Raw genomic sequence first — 15867 nt, 5'->3', positions numbered from 1 at the left:
TGACCTTCGACTATGCTTACCACGGACAGTAACCCACTCATTGCTGGCCGGGGGGGAGGCTAAGCTAGAGCTAGCACGGTCCGCACCGGCTAGGTCCTGCTTGCTAGCTTCGGTTTTGGTATCAGGGGTGCGGAACCGCTTCTCCAGATTGTTGATCCTCGCCTCCATATCTAACAGTACGCTACACTTTATGCAACTACCATTGTCCCTAAAGGAGGACGAGGAGTAACTAAACATCCGACACACCGGGCAGGAGAGCGGAGGGGAGGAGAGAGAAGCCATAGGTGCTAAATTTAAGCTAAGCTAAGCTAAGGACAAAAGGAAGTTTAAAGGAGATTACACTGCCTATAAGAGGCGAGATTGCTTTTTACTTAACCTTCGTACGTTTAACTGTATGGTAAAAAATTAAAACAAGTGTTTTCAAGGCTAAAATATCAATGACAACAAGTTTGATTAGAGTTAGCAGAACACAGTAGTAGAGCGCTGCAAGCAGCGGTAGAGTGTAACAGGAAATGATCGATACGTCACCACGTCAGCACGTCACCAGCATCCCAAGAACACCATACCTACTGTGAAGCATGGGGGTGGAAACATCATGCTTTGGGGCTGTTTTTCTGCTAAAGGGACAGGACGACTGATCCATGTTAAGGAAAGAATGAATGGGGCCATGTATCGTGAGATTTTGAGCCAAAACCTCCTTCCATCAGTGAGAGCTTTGAAGATGAAACGTGGCTGGGTCTTCCAGCATGACAATGATCCCAAACACACCGCTCGGGCAACAAAGGAGTGGCTCCGTAAGAAGCATTTGAAAGTCCTGGAGTGGCCTAGCCAGTCTCCAGACCTCAACCCCATAGAAAATCTGTGGAGGGAGTTGAAAGTCCGTGTTGCTCGGCGACAGCCCCAAAACATCACTGCTCTCGAGAAGATCTGCATGGAGGAATGGGCCAAAATACCAGCTACTGTGTGTGCAAACCTGGTAAAGACCTATAGTAATCGTTTGACCTCTGTTATTGCCAACAAAGGTTATATTACAAAGTATTGAGTTGAATTTTTGTTATTGACCAAATACTTATTTTCCACCATAATTTACAAATAAATTCTTTAAAAATCCTAAAATGTGAATTCCTGGATTTTTTTTTCCACATTCTGTTTCTCACAGTTGAAGTGTACCTATGATGAAAATTACAGACCTCTGTCATCATATTAAGTGGGAGAACTTGCACAATTGGTGGCTGACTAAATACTTTTTTGCCCCACTGTACATGATAGCCACAACCCACAAAACATCCAAAGCAATCTAATTGGCTCCCGAAAACACGTCGACCAGTAGAATCGCTTAGACTACAATAAAACCGAAGGGCAAAATTCAAATCATTGGATTTTGGTGGTACTGGTCGCTCCGACCCCACTGCAGTGTACGTTATTCTCGTTTGTCAACTTTTATTTTCTTTGTAACCTCAAAGTGTTTTCTTTCATTAGACCTTTTAAACAAGCTTGCGCGTCCAGAGAAGAAAAACCTCCTGTTCCAACTGCAAGAGCTGAAACCTTGAACCAACACAAGAACAAAAGTCTGCATGATCTGAGCTGAGTCTGAAGGCCAATAGAGCAAAGCACACTGCGCTGAAGAAGACCACGCAAGGTCAGTTCTCGACCTGTGGTGAAGAACACAAGTCAGAACCAGTAGAAACCTGCTGACTGAACAAGCTGTGAAACGCTGAACAACCCACAAGGCCATTGGTCCTATCACAAGCCAGAACCAAGCTTTGCTCCTGAGACTTTCTTCAACAACCCGTCTGCCACAAGAGACATACGACCGACCACAGACCCATCAGAACCGAGGTACTCTGGATCTCAAATTCTAATCGGGCCTAAAGTAATGACAGCCACATGGATCTTCTCATAGCTCTCTCACACCCACACACACCCACACTGAAATGATGCTACTTTTCTTTCCTTCCTTCTTTCTGTCTCTACTAAGCTTTTACCTTTAAAGTGTAAATACAATTATCCTTAGTTGAGTGAGCGTAGCGCTCTTTTAGCTTTATTGTGTTGTAGGTTTTAACTTGTTTTGATTAATAAATGTTTATACTTTGAGAAGTTGTCTGCGGTTTATGAAAATATTACAATCATAAGGTTTGTTATATGGAGACTAGATAGTCTTGACAAGAGTTCACAACCCTGGATGACAAGGTATTAATAACTAATTAAGTGATCTGAAACACTTTAACTTGATTTCAGATGGCAACTCTTGGCAAATTACTGCAATATTATTAATAATTAATATTCTAATACTTATCATTCCTTATCTAAGCTTCCCCACCTACATTAGAAAAACAAATTGTTTATAAATGAGAGGAAATAAATTAATTGCATACAATAACGCTAATAGAATGACCCGCATGAAAAAATAAATTCCCTAAAATATCAGCTTTTTTATTTCTTAAAAACTGCAGGTCGATTAAACTTCTATTGTACTTCTGTTTGTATTTCACAAGGTTTTATTTTGTGTAATATTTACAAAAGCTAAATAAACCCATAGTTTCCCTACATGCTGCAAGTCTTCTTTCTGTAAAAGCTGCCGTACTACTTACAAACTTCTCTCTGCAATATATATACTGTATATACTGTATATAATGCATTAGATTTTATATAGCGCTTTACCATAGACACTTTACAGAATTAAGGCATTATTCTTTCACTCCACCCTTAGTGGAGTGAAAGTATATACTGTATATACTGTATATATATATATATATATATATAGAACATATAGAATCTTATTGCAAATGATTTCCCAACATGTTTGTGGAAACACAGTAGTTAATCTGGATATGTGGTCAATAAAAGAGAGACAATTGGTACAATGAGGTTTGTTGTTTACCAGCTCTCGCTCCCCAAATGGCTCACAGAAAGTGAGTGCTCTGCCATGCATCAGTACACCACACTGCTCTCCCACCTCACAGTTGGTGCACTCAGACCTGTGAAGTGGAGGAAGAAACAACAATGTTGACACAATGAGCGGTAAGCTACAGATGTTTATTAATAACAGGAGGATGGCTTAACCTACCATATGCTGGGGTCGAGCTCAGTTTGAATGTTGGAGTCGAAGTCATCACGTAAAACAGCATGTTTCCCATGGAGCTCCACTGCACAAAATCACCATGCGTTCACAGTTACAATGAAGAGCTCATTTCATGTGTTAATCACCTGTGTGATTATAACATGAAAGTAATTTTAATAAAATGAATCAATGGAGAACATACATACCAAGACTTGGTCTAAGTGGGGACTCTGTTGGAGCTGAAACAGATACAAATGAGAATAAAGATTCAAAACAAGACTGGCAACTTTCATTTGCAGGTGTGGTCAGATTCTTCTGTCCCAGGAACAACACAAGGACGTTCATAAAAAGTAGTAAAATAAGCATAAATACAAAGATGAACAATGTATCAATGTAATTACAATCAACAGCAGTGTTAAAATAAATAAATGTAAACACAACAAACACATTTTAGATGTTTAAAGCTGCTACCCTGATAACATTTCATTAGATAAAATTATAATATGCTTGAATTGTTATTCACTCCAAAAAAAAAAAGTTGAAATTGGCGCTTGACACTTTGTTTACATCTACACCCTAAACACTCCGTTTGTTAACATTTTATAGGGCCATTATTGTAACAAAACTATTTGTGCAAGTAATCTTATCTGTGTGTCTGTACCTGTGTGTGTGTTTAAATCTGGGACATTCTATTGGCTGTCTTTGTACACGGGACCTTTGGAACACATTTGGTGAATACGATATGTAACTTTTAAACTTGTAACTCCTGCAATACCGCTAGAAACCAGTAGTTGTCACTGATACCTAGTGACAGACCTTCGAATCGGAGGACAACTTATTAATACACTTGTAAAAAATATATTTTTATAATTGCAACTTATAATTCATATACGTTACACAACTATGTGATATAACTTATTAATAAAACAAGCATTTAGAAGACACGTTGTTTGTCAATAAAACCACTTCCAAAAATGCAGAAGAAGAGGAAGAAGAAATTATCGTAAAAAAATTCAGAAATAGAGGAACAGGGGAAAAGGACACTCCGGACATGCACCAATATCACTTTATTTGTCTTAACAAAGACATTAATACAGCTGATCAATTACGAGAACCCACAGCGTCTCAATGGATACTAGATGAAGATAAATTGTTGCCTCGGCTCCTTGCCACAGTACGGCAGATTTCATCAAAAATGGAACAGACAAAACGCATACGACACAAATCCATATACTGTTTGTTCATTGGTTATTTAGTTTCAAAGCAAAATTAAAATGACAAAATAACGGTGTGGTTATTTTGTTTTATTAATCTAAAACCAAAACAGAAATACAGAAAAATCAAAAACCAGACAAGCATCGGTTTTCTGTGGTGTAATGAATCTACTGGTGCTCCTCAGTTCTTGTGATCAACTTCCGTGTGTATTGACAGCTGAACATGAGCATCTTGTTGCGGATACATCCACAGACTGCATGAAAGAAGGAGCAGAACCTCAAAACTGCTTAAATAAATCCTAAAAAGTCCTATTGTGTGTGGAGACATGGTCCAGGACCTGTGGAGGTAAACGAGGTGCAGCGGATTTGTTCTGGTGCTGTTCATTCAGAATGTGACATGCTTCAGCTCTCGCTCTAATTCACCGATAAATATCCAAATTTCTCACAACACGAACAAGGTTTCACCATTGAGATTTTGAATTAAAAAAAAAAATGCTGCTTATCCAGGTAATGTATATGACATAAGTCGAATATCCATTTGTACTATTTCAGGGTTGCAGGGGTCTGTCGGTGCTTATCTTCGGCTCACACTGGCTGCCAGTCCATCGCAGGGCAACACACAAACAGAAACAACCACTCACACTCACATTCACTCCTACGGGCAATTTAGAGACTCGAATCAACCTAATAGTCATATTTTTTGGATTGTGGAAGGAAGCTAGAGTACCTGGAGAAAACCCACGCAGCATGGGGAGAACATGCAAACTCCACATAGAAAGGACCCAAGTGTCCACCTCAGGGCTTGATCCCAGGACCTTCTTGCTCTGAGGAAGACGTGCAAACCACTATTCACTATTCTAAATGATTTAAATTGTATGTTTTCTTTCAAATAGTCTCTAAATTGTTTTACGCCATGATTTGTCCATTCACTTACACCAGTCAATGTGGAATGCCTTGGTATGTCAGGGTTTTGATGGATAGGGGAGTACATTGTTGTACACATATTCCAACCATACTTCTTTCTACATTCTTTCCAGGTTTTCAATGTATTGAAAATGGTGAAGCTTCTTTGAATGTGTTTTATTTTTTTGAAATGGTTTATAAATATAAGAGTGCTCAAGGATAGTGGTTCCAATGAATGTTTTTCTATTTGTATCCACTGAGACTCTTGTTTCTCCAATATCCATTACATTAAATGTCTTAATTGAGCTGACCAAAAGTAATGTTGGAAATTAGGTAGCTCCAGTCCACTCATTTATTGTGGTTTCATTATTGTAAGGAGGCTAATCCTAGGTTTTATATTACACCAGATAAATTTTGAAAGATATTTGTTCAATGTTTTGAAAAAAAGCTACTGATAAGAAACAGGGTATCATCTGAAATAGGAAATTAAATTATGGGAGAATATTAATTCTAATGACATTTATCCGGCCCAATAGTGAGAGTGTACTCTATTTTAGTAAGTCCTTATCCATAAAAGGTACATAATAGGTACATAATTTTCTTTAAATAAATAAAAAATAAAAATAATAATAAATTGAGTAATATTGATACCCAGGTATTTGAAACCCTCTGGTGTCCAATTAAAGGAACAATATGCAAGCAGTTTTTCCGTTGTGTCTGGTGAAAAGGGGCGGCATTAGATTTAGTCAAATGAATCTTGTTATCTGAATGCAACGAGAACTGATTAATTGTATTCTGTAAGTGTAAAACTGATGTTTCTGGTTCTGTTATGTATACAAGAACATCATTGGCGTAAAATGAAATTTTGTGTTCATCGTTACCCTCTTTTAAGTCCTTGATGTTTATATTGTCCCTAATACCTGATGCCATTGGTTCGATCACCATTGCAAATAACAATGGAGACAATGGACAGCCCTGTCTAGTCCCTCAAGTTAGAAAAAAAAAGTCAGCGCAAGTACCGTTGGTTATGACTGTTGCTTTTGGACATGTGTAAACTATTTTAACCATTCAAGAAAATCATTGCCCATATTGAATTTATGCAACACAGAGAACAAAAAGCTTCACTCAACCCTGTCAAAATCCTTCTCTGCATCTAATGAGAGAAGCAGAGAAGGACCCCAACAGTTGTCGAGACAGTTTATTACATTTAGGACTCTTCTCATGTTGTCAGCGGCGTAACGTCCTTTTATAAAACCAGATTGATCAGGATTGATCAAGTTAGGCAAAACAGCATCCCGTCTTCTTGCTAATAACTTGGTAATAATTTTATAGTCATGGTTTAAGAGACTAATAGGTCTATATGGGCGACCGTGGCTCAGGTGGTAGTGGGTCGTCTTCTGATCGAGAGGCTTGGGGTTCGATCCCAGTACCTGACTATGTGTCGAAGTGTCCTTGAGCAAGACACTGAACCCTAAGTTGCTCCCAGTGGTCGACTAGCGCCTTGCATGGCAGTCCTGTCCCACTGGTGTGTGAATGTGAGAGTGATTGGGTGAATGAGCTGATATGTAAAGCGCTTTGAGACTGCTTCAGTGTGGTGATAAAGCGCTATATAAAATCAAGTCCATTTACCATGTACCATATGAAGAGCACTGAGAGGGATCTTTACCACTTTTATATGTGACACCAAGATTAAAAGATTAATTGAATGTGAGAATAATCCTGGGAATAATCCAGCTGAGACGAATAAAGGTTGTTATAGAATTCAAAAAATGCATCATTTATGTCTTTGGGATGATGAGTTATTTTATTATCGCTAAGTTGGATACTTTTAATTGTCTTTTGAGCTTGTTCTTTTTTTTAACCGATGAGCTAAAAGTTTACTTGGTTTATTCCCAAATTCATGATCTTTTTGCTTAATGTAATGCATTTTTTGAATGGTTTCATTTGGAATATTTAGGTTAGTTGAGTTCTGGCAAGCACTGATAACCTTCAGTTGTTCTCTGTTGGAGCACTCTTGTGAAGTCTTTCATATCTTAACACATCTCTTTATAATTCTTTTCTTTTTATTTGTTTCTCATGATTTTTAAAAGAAGCATAAGATACGATATAACCTCGCAACGTGGCTTTCGCTGCTTCCCAAATAATGTTAGGATCTAATTTGTGTTTTTTTATTGTAATTTGTGTAGGAACCCTGGTTGATGTCAAAAGGCGGTAAAAACAATGTCTCACATTTGGAATTTTATCACACTTTTATGACTCACAAACAGACAATGGAAAAAAATTCTTCAAATCCCAGCCCTTCTTCACCCTGACCTGAAGACCCCTTGCTGACACTCCCATCATCTTCTCCAAAGAACAGACATTCCATGGAAAGGAAGAAATAAAAATAAAACCTATAACACCATCCAATGCTTTAAAGGCAGAACTGTGATTTAAACAAATTTCAGACATGGGACCCCGATATTAACCATTTTTCTCGACAGGAAAGAGACTCATCGTCAATCAATGATCATTGATCAAAGTGTTTTTGTCTTATTTTGTTATGCTTAAAGCTAGAAATAATTAAAATCAGTTATTTAAGGGATAATCAATTGAAAGTCATTTTTCAAGGGTTCATATGATCTGCACATTTTAGCCTTAATGTGGTAACACCCTATCTAGTTTTATGACTCTTTGTTTAAAAAGCACATGTGGGACAGCCCCACCATCTTGTCTTTACAGGAAAGTTAAGACTCCCACTTACTTCTGCAACAAATTCATAACTACACCTCAAATGTGTGTTTCCCCAATCAAATCACAGTTTGACATGTTTATAAAAGGCCTCCCTCCCTCTCATCACGCTCGCTCTCAACGCTCTCTGGCCCTCAGCTCTCTTATGCTCTGACCTCAGCTCAGTCTCATCTAGTCCTCTTCTTTGCCTCTGACTTAAACAGTCAGAAGTTTTTCAGTTTAGTGATGCAGAATTTTTGAGAAATTGTTTGAACTTCTCTCCAGTCAGGAAATGGCTGCAAGCCACTTCCACAATGACTAACTTTAGGATTTATCTCCATTTTTGAAATTGAACCAAGCAGCTTTTTCCCATTTTTGGAGCCAGTCAATTTTTATAGCTTCCCATGAGTAACCTTTAAACAAACTCTAGCATCTGTGATTTGAGAACTTGTTGGTAAAACTACCCATCGACGCCCAGGAGTGGTGCCGTGTGAGAAGGAGAACAAGACTCCATCCAGGCCGACAGTATCCCCGCGGGCCCGTACAGTGAATGAGTGGAAAACATCCTCGGAAAAGTGTGGAATCAGAACAGTATCATAATGAATAGACTCTTGCAGGGTTTTTCATGAATGCACATGCTTTGTTTCGCAGTTCCCAGACGTGGTGCAAGTTCGACCTGAAACTTAGTCAACGGGTTCCAAATACCCCAAGTGTATCTGTTATTTTGGAGTAATTTGGTAATTTCAAAAATTTTTATTTTATTTTTATTTCACTCCTGGACGGCCCCGAAATGAAACATATTCAGCTTTTGACCTCAGGGTGTGAGGGGGCGCTAGCGCACCATCTATATCTATTTCACTACACAGCTCCTCACCCTAGCAAGAGTCACGTGTGCGGCCAGAGCCAATCGCTGCGCACACAGCCAAGCAGACAAGGACTGTAAACACACGAGCGATAGAGAAAAAGACAGTTCAGACCGAGGCACGGGAGCTCTCTGAATAGATCATTTGAAACCATCAGCCACAGGTGAGTCTTTTGCAGACACGTTTCCCAACCCGTTCATTACTCCATCTGGAAAACTGCGGATTCTCTGTGGTGCCCTGCTCTGACCACTCGGTTCGAAGGTAAAAAAATATTTTTGTTTTTAAAAAAAAGAGAGCCGAATTGTAGATAATACTTTAATTTACTTACTCACTCATGTAGTTTGGAGCTTTACGTTTTGTTTTGCGCAGTTTTGTTACTTTTCTGATTGGCGCTACAATGGCTATGGAGTTTGGTTATCAGCGTCTCAAACATTTCCCGGGAACACACACACTGTATTTATTTATAATAAAAATATACTAAATGAGTAAAATGAAAAAAAAAAAAAACTAAACAATATTTATACAAAAAGTACACAAATTGACTCCAGAATCACTCTATAATGGCAACCAAAACAATTACACAAAAAATTTACAAAAAGACAACTGACAGATAAAAAACACACAAAATGACTCCAAAAAACATACATTACTGAAAAATACACCGAACAACAAAGACATAAAAATTACTCAATACACAGAACTAAATATTTATACAAAAAATACACAAAATGACAACAGAATCACACTCCAATGGCAACAAAAAACTATTATTATACAAAAACACAACAGAAAGATACAAAAATACATGACTCCAAAAAACATACATTACAGAAAAATACACCAAACAAAAAAATATGAAAGTGAGTAAAAAAAAACAACAAACACATTTAGCATGTTCATGTCCCATAGAATTAAACAAGGGAAATTGCACATGCTGTAATTCATAATAAACCCCTTCATAACACTACAGAGTACAGAGTATGTACACCTTGTTGTACTTCCAACCTTCTAACATATTCTCATTTAGCCATAATTGACAACTGTACTTATGCTCCCACATGAATGCATATTTCCGACGGGCACTGTACTATCTATCTATGAAGCAAGGAATCTCTGTCTCTGTGTGTGTGTGTGTTGCTCAAATATCTCTGTGAATCAGGCTCAGACAAAGCTGACTTTCAACATGGCTGCTCTTGGTTCAAAGGTGCGCAACTTTGGGTTTGTTTGGACTGCAATGATACCGGTAAAAAATTATTTCATAAAATTGTCCACCGGGAGCTGACAATTTTATGACATTTTAGAACTGATGACATCATCACTGTGGACTGAGCCTTTGTCACGCGGCTCAGTTGGCCGGGTTAGAGCCAATTACTCTGTGGGCAAGTGGCAGCCTGTCCCGGGTGGAGGCACCGCAGCAGCCCGGGGTGCCATCCGCTTGTGTGCGTGCGTGTGCATGTGTTTAATTCAGAGGTATATGTACATTAGGAATTAAGTGTTTATAAGATCAGTTTAAAGAGGATTTAACTTTTATTCTGAATTAAAGAAAAAATAAAGCTCCTATGTAAACCATCAATAGTTAACCTCCCACCTTTCTATAGCAAGACATAGTTCCCACGGGCACTGCACTAGTCTCTAAAATCAGAAATGGTATGTGTGTGTGTGGAAAGAATATCTCCCCGATGCGGTATGAGTTCAACCTAAAACTTAGTCAACGGGTTCCAAATACCCCAAGTGTGTGCACTTGGGGTATTTTAGAGTAATTTGGTGTAGCAAAACATTCAAAACATTAATTTTAACATTACGGCCCTCATAATAATGAGCGCGGTATTGAGCACGCTACTTCTGGTTCCAGGTTCATGACGTCACTGTGTCGCAGTTTGTTAGGGTTAAAAAAAAAATAAAATATTAAAACGTTTTTTGTACTGATAAATGTTTTTCAAGTTAATATTTCATGGTTATTTAAAATTATCCCCGTGATCCCAAACTTCCTTTACCTCGCAGATCACGGAGTCCACTTCCTTTTAAAAAAAAAAAAAAGTACACTTCCTTTTCCTTTGAACTCAACCTGTTCAATACTCCATCTGGAAAACTGCAGATTCTCGGTGGTGGCACGCATAAAGTTAAGCTCTGACCACTCGGTTTGAAGGTAAACAATGATTTTTGTTTTTTTTAAAAAAACAGCCGAATTGTAGATAATACTTTAATTTACTTATTCACTCATGTAGTTTGGAGCTTTATATTTTGTTTTGCACAGTTTTGTTGTTTTTCTGATTGGTGCTACAATGCTTATAGAGTTTTGTTATCAGCATCTCAAACATTTCCCGGGAATACCAGTGACGTGCCGTCAGGGTAGGCAAGGTAAGCAGTGCCTACCCAGGGGTGAATTGATATTTTGATTATTTGTTTTAATTATAATATAATTATAAATTACTTATTTTTCCATTTCCAATAGCCTACAGTACCTATAAGTTTGAAAGTGTCCGCATTTTGTGCGTTCCATAGCCCAAATGACTAAACAGCACTATTTCCTGGAACAGCTGCACAGTCTCACTCCGCTGTAAGGCAGAGGGAGGCCACGTCCCCTCCCAAAGGCACGTTGTGTTTTTACGTGTTTGCGCATGCGCAGTCAGGTCCCCAAGATGACAACCATTTACGTCCAAAGGCAGTGTAGAGAGCTGCCTTTGGACGTAACCGCGCTATGCTAAATGCTATACCTAAGTTCACAGTGCATTAGTGAATTGATGCCATGTGACCGCTGCTGCTACGTTCTGTAGCTAGTGGGCAGGATAACACTACAGTCATGATGACAGCGCCAGAGATGATAGAGAAACGTTTTGAGGAAAAACGACAGCTTTTAAAAGATGGGAGACCAACACCTGAGTTACCAAACCTTCAGCAAAGGTAAGATCAGAAAATAATAATAACGCATCAATTTTATATAGCGCTTTATCATACACAATCAAAGTCGATTACAGAATTAAGGCATTATTCTTTCTCTCCACACTTGGTGGTGGTAAGCTACAGTTGTAGCCACAGCTGCCCTGGGGCAGACTGACGGAGGCGAGGCTGCCATAGTGAGCCATCGGCCCCTCCGACCACCACCAACACTCACTCACACACTACATTCATACGAGGTAATGTGGGTGAAGTGCCTTGCCCAAGGACACAATGACAGATACCACTGAGGTGACTGCCACCCCACTGTGGCACCTGGAATTCTCAGTGGTCTCCCATCCAACTACAAACCAGGCCCAGACCTGCTTAGCTTCCCAGATCGGACAATGACAGGCTGGTATGGCCACAAAATGTTTCATGCTTTCCACAGTGAATGGTACAAAAGGAAGGATTGGCTTTGTGGATGCACCTCACTGAGGCTGTTCCGAGTGTTTGTCATTTTCTCCGTGTTTCAGTGTTTCCAACACAAACAACGGATGTGCTGCCGTGTCATGAGACATTTTGTTGGGAGAGTATGGAGGATATATTAAATAATTGTTTATGTTTCTTTAATGGTGTTTATGATGTTGATTTTGTTAGATGGCTAAATACTTGTTCATGTGGATCTTGTTGGGTTTTTTTCTTTCTTATTATGAATTTTATAATTTGATAAGCACATTGAGATGCCTTTGTTGGAAATTGCTTTATACAAATAAAATTGATTTGAATTGAATTAACAGTTGCCAGCAGAAACATATGAAATTGTCATTGGTGGTCTCCATTTGCAACATGCTTACCCGACCCTAGTGGTCATGGCTCGTCACTGGGGAATACACACACACACACACACACACACATACACACGGTATTTTGTCACGGTTGAGTGGAGGTGTGGACCCAAATGCAAGGAGAGATGGAGGCAGGATGGATGCATAGCGTTCTTGGAACCAGTCCATGTTTATTTACCAAACAAAAGTAACGCAAATCCAAAAAGACAGGAGGTACAGGGAGCAAGGATCAGACGCAGCAGGACACGAGTAGGGAAGACAATGACATTAACAATTAACTAGCAAACACACTGTGACCAAGCACTCAGCTAAACAGTGGAGGAGGCATGATTGGGAATGGGCCACACCTGGGTGAAAACATGAGGGAGCTAATCAGTCACCAACCAAGCACACAGACATCACTGGGGGTGGAGCCACAAGCAGGAATACCCCTCTGAGGGGTATTCCATAAAGCGGGTTATGTTCAAACTCTGAGTATGTTTGGGCTCAAATGAGGGAAACGCTGAGTATCCATTCCTAAACGTGAGGTATGTTCTTCTCTGAGTATGTTACCCTGGCAACATTGTCCGTGAACTAAACCTGGTCGCTGGCAGGTTTTATCAAAGAAACACTGGGTTTTGACCTGGCTCCGCCCACCTGAACACCATTTCTGAACACTTTAATGTACCTTAACACTTTTCTCTGAAACACATTAGTAACATCACACAGCACAGACGTGCTCACATCATTACTAATGTTGTGTTGCTTTACGTTTTTTTTTTTTTTTTTTTTTTATAACGGTATTTTTTTTTTTTATAACATTGTGGATACAGAGCATTAAGTGAAAGACACTGAGAGGTTGATCTGCATTAAAAAATTTACTGACATCTGTAATAAGTTCACTGAATACAAACCTGTGGATAATATAAAGGAGGAGATGATAATTTAAATGAACCAACTTTTAAGACTTGATTGTTGTTTTATATTGTTATACAGTTAAATCTGTCGTTCTGTCGAGTAAAAAAAAACTACAACAAACATTTATCATGCACATGTCCCATAGAATCAAACCAGGAAAATTGCACCCACAATTTGCACCTGCAAATATACCCCTTATGCTCCCTTTAGTGTTCTCATCAAAGCGTAGAAGCTGTAGACTAAACACCAAGATAAACTCCACTCAAAATGAAGAGATGAGTCGTCGTCGTAATCGAAGACTGATTTACTGGAGACTCCTTCACAGTGACATGGAGTGAAAACTGCAATAACAATACATGCAAAACAAATATTGTATCATTCTTTTACAAACTTATCATTGTACTGTAAACAAAGCCATGAACTAGCATTAACTATCCTGTAAATAGGACGCTTGTAAAAACGTTTTTTAACCTTAACCTATTAGCTATGTTTTTAAACAAATAATCCTTAATATATTAACTTAAACATGTACACAACCAGATTAAACAATTTACGACATTGATTTATCAGTCCTTTCCTGAGGATGGAACTGGATTTCCATGCTGATCTGACATGTGACTTCCTTGCATTTCCTGATCTGACTAACAGGATATCATGTGACCTTAAACCAACACAAAATACCTTCAAAATAAAAGCATTGGAAAAAAATTAGCTGTAATAAAATAAACTTATGTCTTTTAGACATCACACTCCCACAAGAATGCATTCTTTCGACGAGCACTGTACTAGTACAATATAAATCTCGATAATTTTAACAGATACAGTCAGACCAGAAAGACAATTCTGGGTTAAATTTTCTGATGCAAAATGCACACAGGGACGTTTATTAACAAACAGCTGATCAATATGTGCACACAGAAATCCATCTCACTGAGCTTTACATGCTGTTCTGAGAGGTAAAAGCAGCGACTCCTAAAACTAGTATTCTGATACATAATAAGCTATAATATATATACAGGCCAGAGCCAATCGCTGCGCACACAGCAAAGCAGACACAGACTGCATACACACGAGTGAGAGAGCCGACCAAACTATCTGGTTCTTAAGACAGAGGAATGTAACGTTTTTGTGGCTCCACAACACGGCTTCACTATGGTTAACGTTTGTTCTGCGCACACACACACGCACGCACGCACGCACGCACGCACGCACACACACACACACACACACACACACACACACACACACACACACACACACACACACACACACACGCACACACACACACAGTATTTATAATAAAAAATATACTAGAGTAAAATGAAACAAAAAAACTAAACAATATTTATACATAGAGTACACAAAACAACAACAGAAATTCCCAAAAATATACAAAAATGCTCCAAAAACACACAAAATGACTCCAATAATAAAAAAAAAATTACAGAAAAATAGACCAAACAACAAAAAATATGAAAATGACTCAAATTACACAAAAAAATAAATATTTACACCAAATGACAACAGAAATGCACAAAATGACTCCAAAATGACTCCAGTATTACACTACAATGGCAACAATAAACTATAATTACAGAAAAAATGCACAAAAATACACATGACTCAAAAAAACATACATGACAGAAAAATACACCAAACAAAAAAAATGTACAAATGAGTAAAAAAAAACAAACACATTTATCATGCACATGTCCCATAGAATTAAACCAGGTAACTCGCACACACTATTTTACTTTGCACCTGCAAATAAACCCCTTCATAACAGTAACAGAGTATGTACACCTCTTTGTACATCTAACCTTCAAAACACATACTCATTTGGCCATAAATGACAACTCTATTACACTACAATGGCAACAAAAGTCGAGAAAAAACAACAGAGAGATACATGACTCCAAAAAACATCCATTACAGAAAGATACACCAAACGACAACAAAAACATGAAAATGACTCAAAATTAACTAAAATGACCACAGAAATGCACAAAACTACAGCAAAAAAAAACCCAAAAATGACTCCAGAATCACTACAATGGCAACAAAAAAAAAACAATAATTATACAAAAAAATGCCCAGAAAGACAACAGAAAGATATAAAAATATGCATAATGACTCCAAAAAAACATACATTACAGAAAAACACATCAAAAAAAAAAAAAATAGTATAAAAAACAACAAACACATTTATCATGCACATGTCCCATAAAATTAAACCTGAGAAATCACACACACTATTTTACTTTGCACCTGCAAATAAACCCCTTTATAACACAGAGTACAGAGTTTGTACACCTCTTTGTACATCCATCCTTCAAATATATTCTCATTTGGCCATAATTGACAACTGTACTTATGCTCCCACATGAATACATACTTCCGACGGGCACTGTACTAGTATATACTAAAACTCGATACATCTTGAATCTAATATATCGCCCAGCTCTAACTCCTAAATTATAAAAAAGCCTAAATTAAAA

The 15867-nt window shown here is 38.2% G+C and overlaps 1 protein-coding gene across 2 annotated transcripts in view; it reads right to left on the bottom strand.

The window, feature by feature from the left end:
• The window catches only part of reln (reelin), a 316389-nt gene that overhangs the window by 163917 nt on the left and 136605 nt on the right, over positions 1-15867 (bottom strand). For both annotated transcript variants that reach the window (XM_028448258.1, XM_028448259.1), the window contains exons 5-7: positions 3268-3300; positions 3068-3146; positions 2882-2978 (exon numbers count right to left, since the gene is read on the bottom strand). In XM_028448258.1, the coding sequence (XP_028304059.1) occupies positions 2882-2978; positions 3068-3146; positions 3268-3300 (209 nt within the window). The remainder of the gene's footprint in view (positions 1-2881; positions 2979-3067; positions 3147-3267; positions 3301-15867) is intronic.

This window comes from Gouania willdenowi, chromosome 6 (assembly GCF_900634775.1).
Source record: "Gouania willdenowi chromosome 6, fGouWil2.1, whole genome shotgun sequence".
Lineage (NCBI taxonomy): Eukaryota > Metazoa > Chordata > Actinopteri > Blenniiformes > Gobiesocidae > Gouania > Gouania willdenowi.
This window is presented reverse-complemented; position numbering and strand designations above follow the sequence as displayed.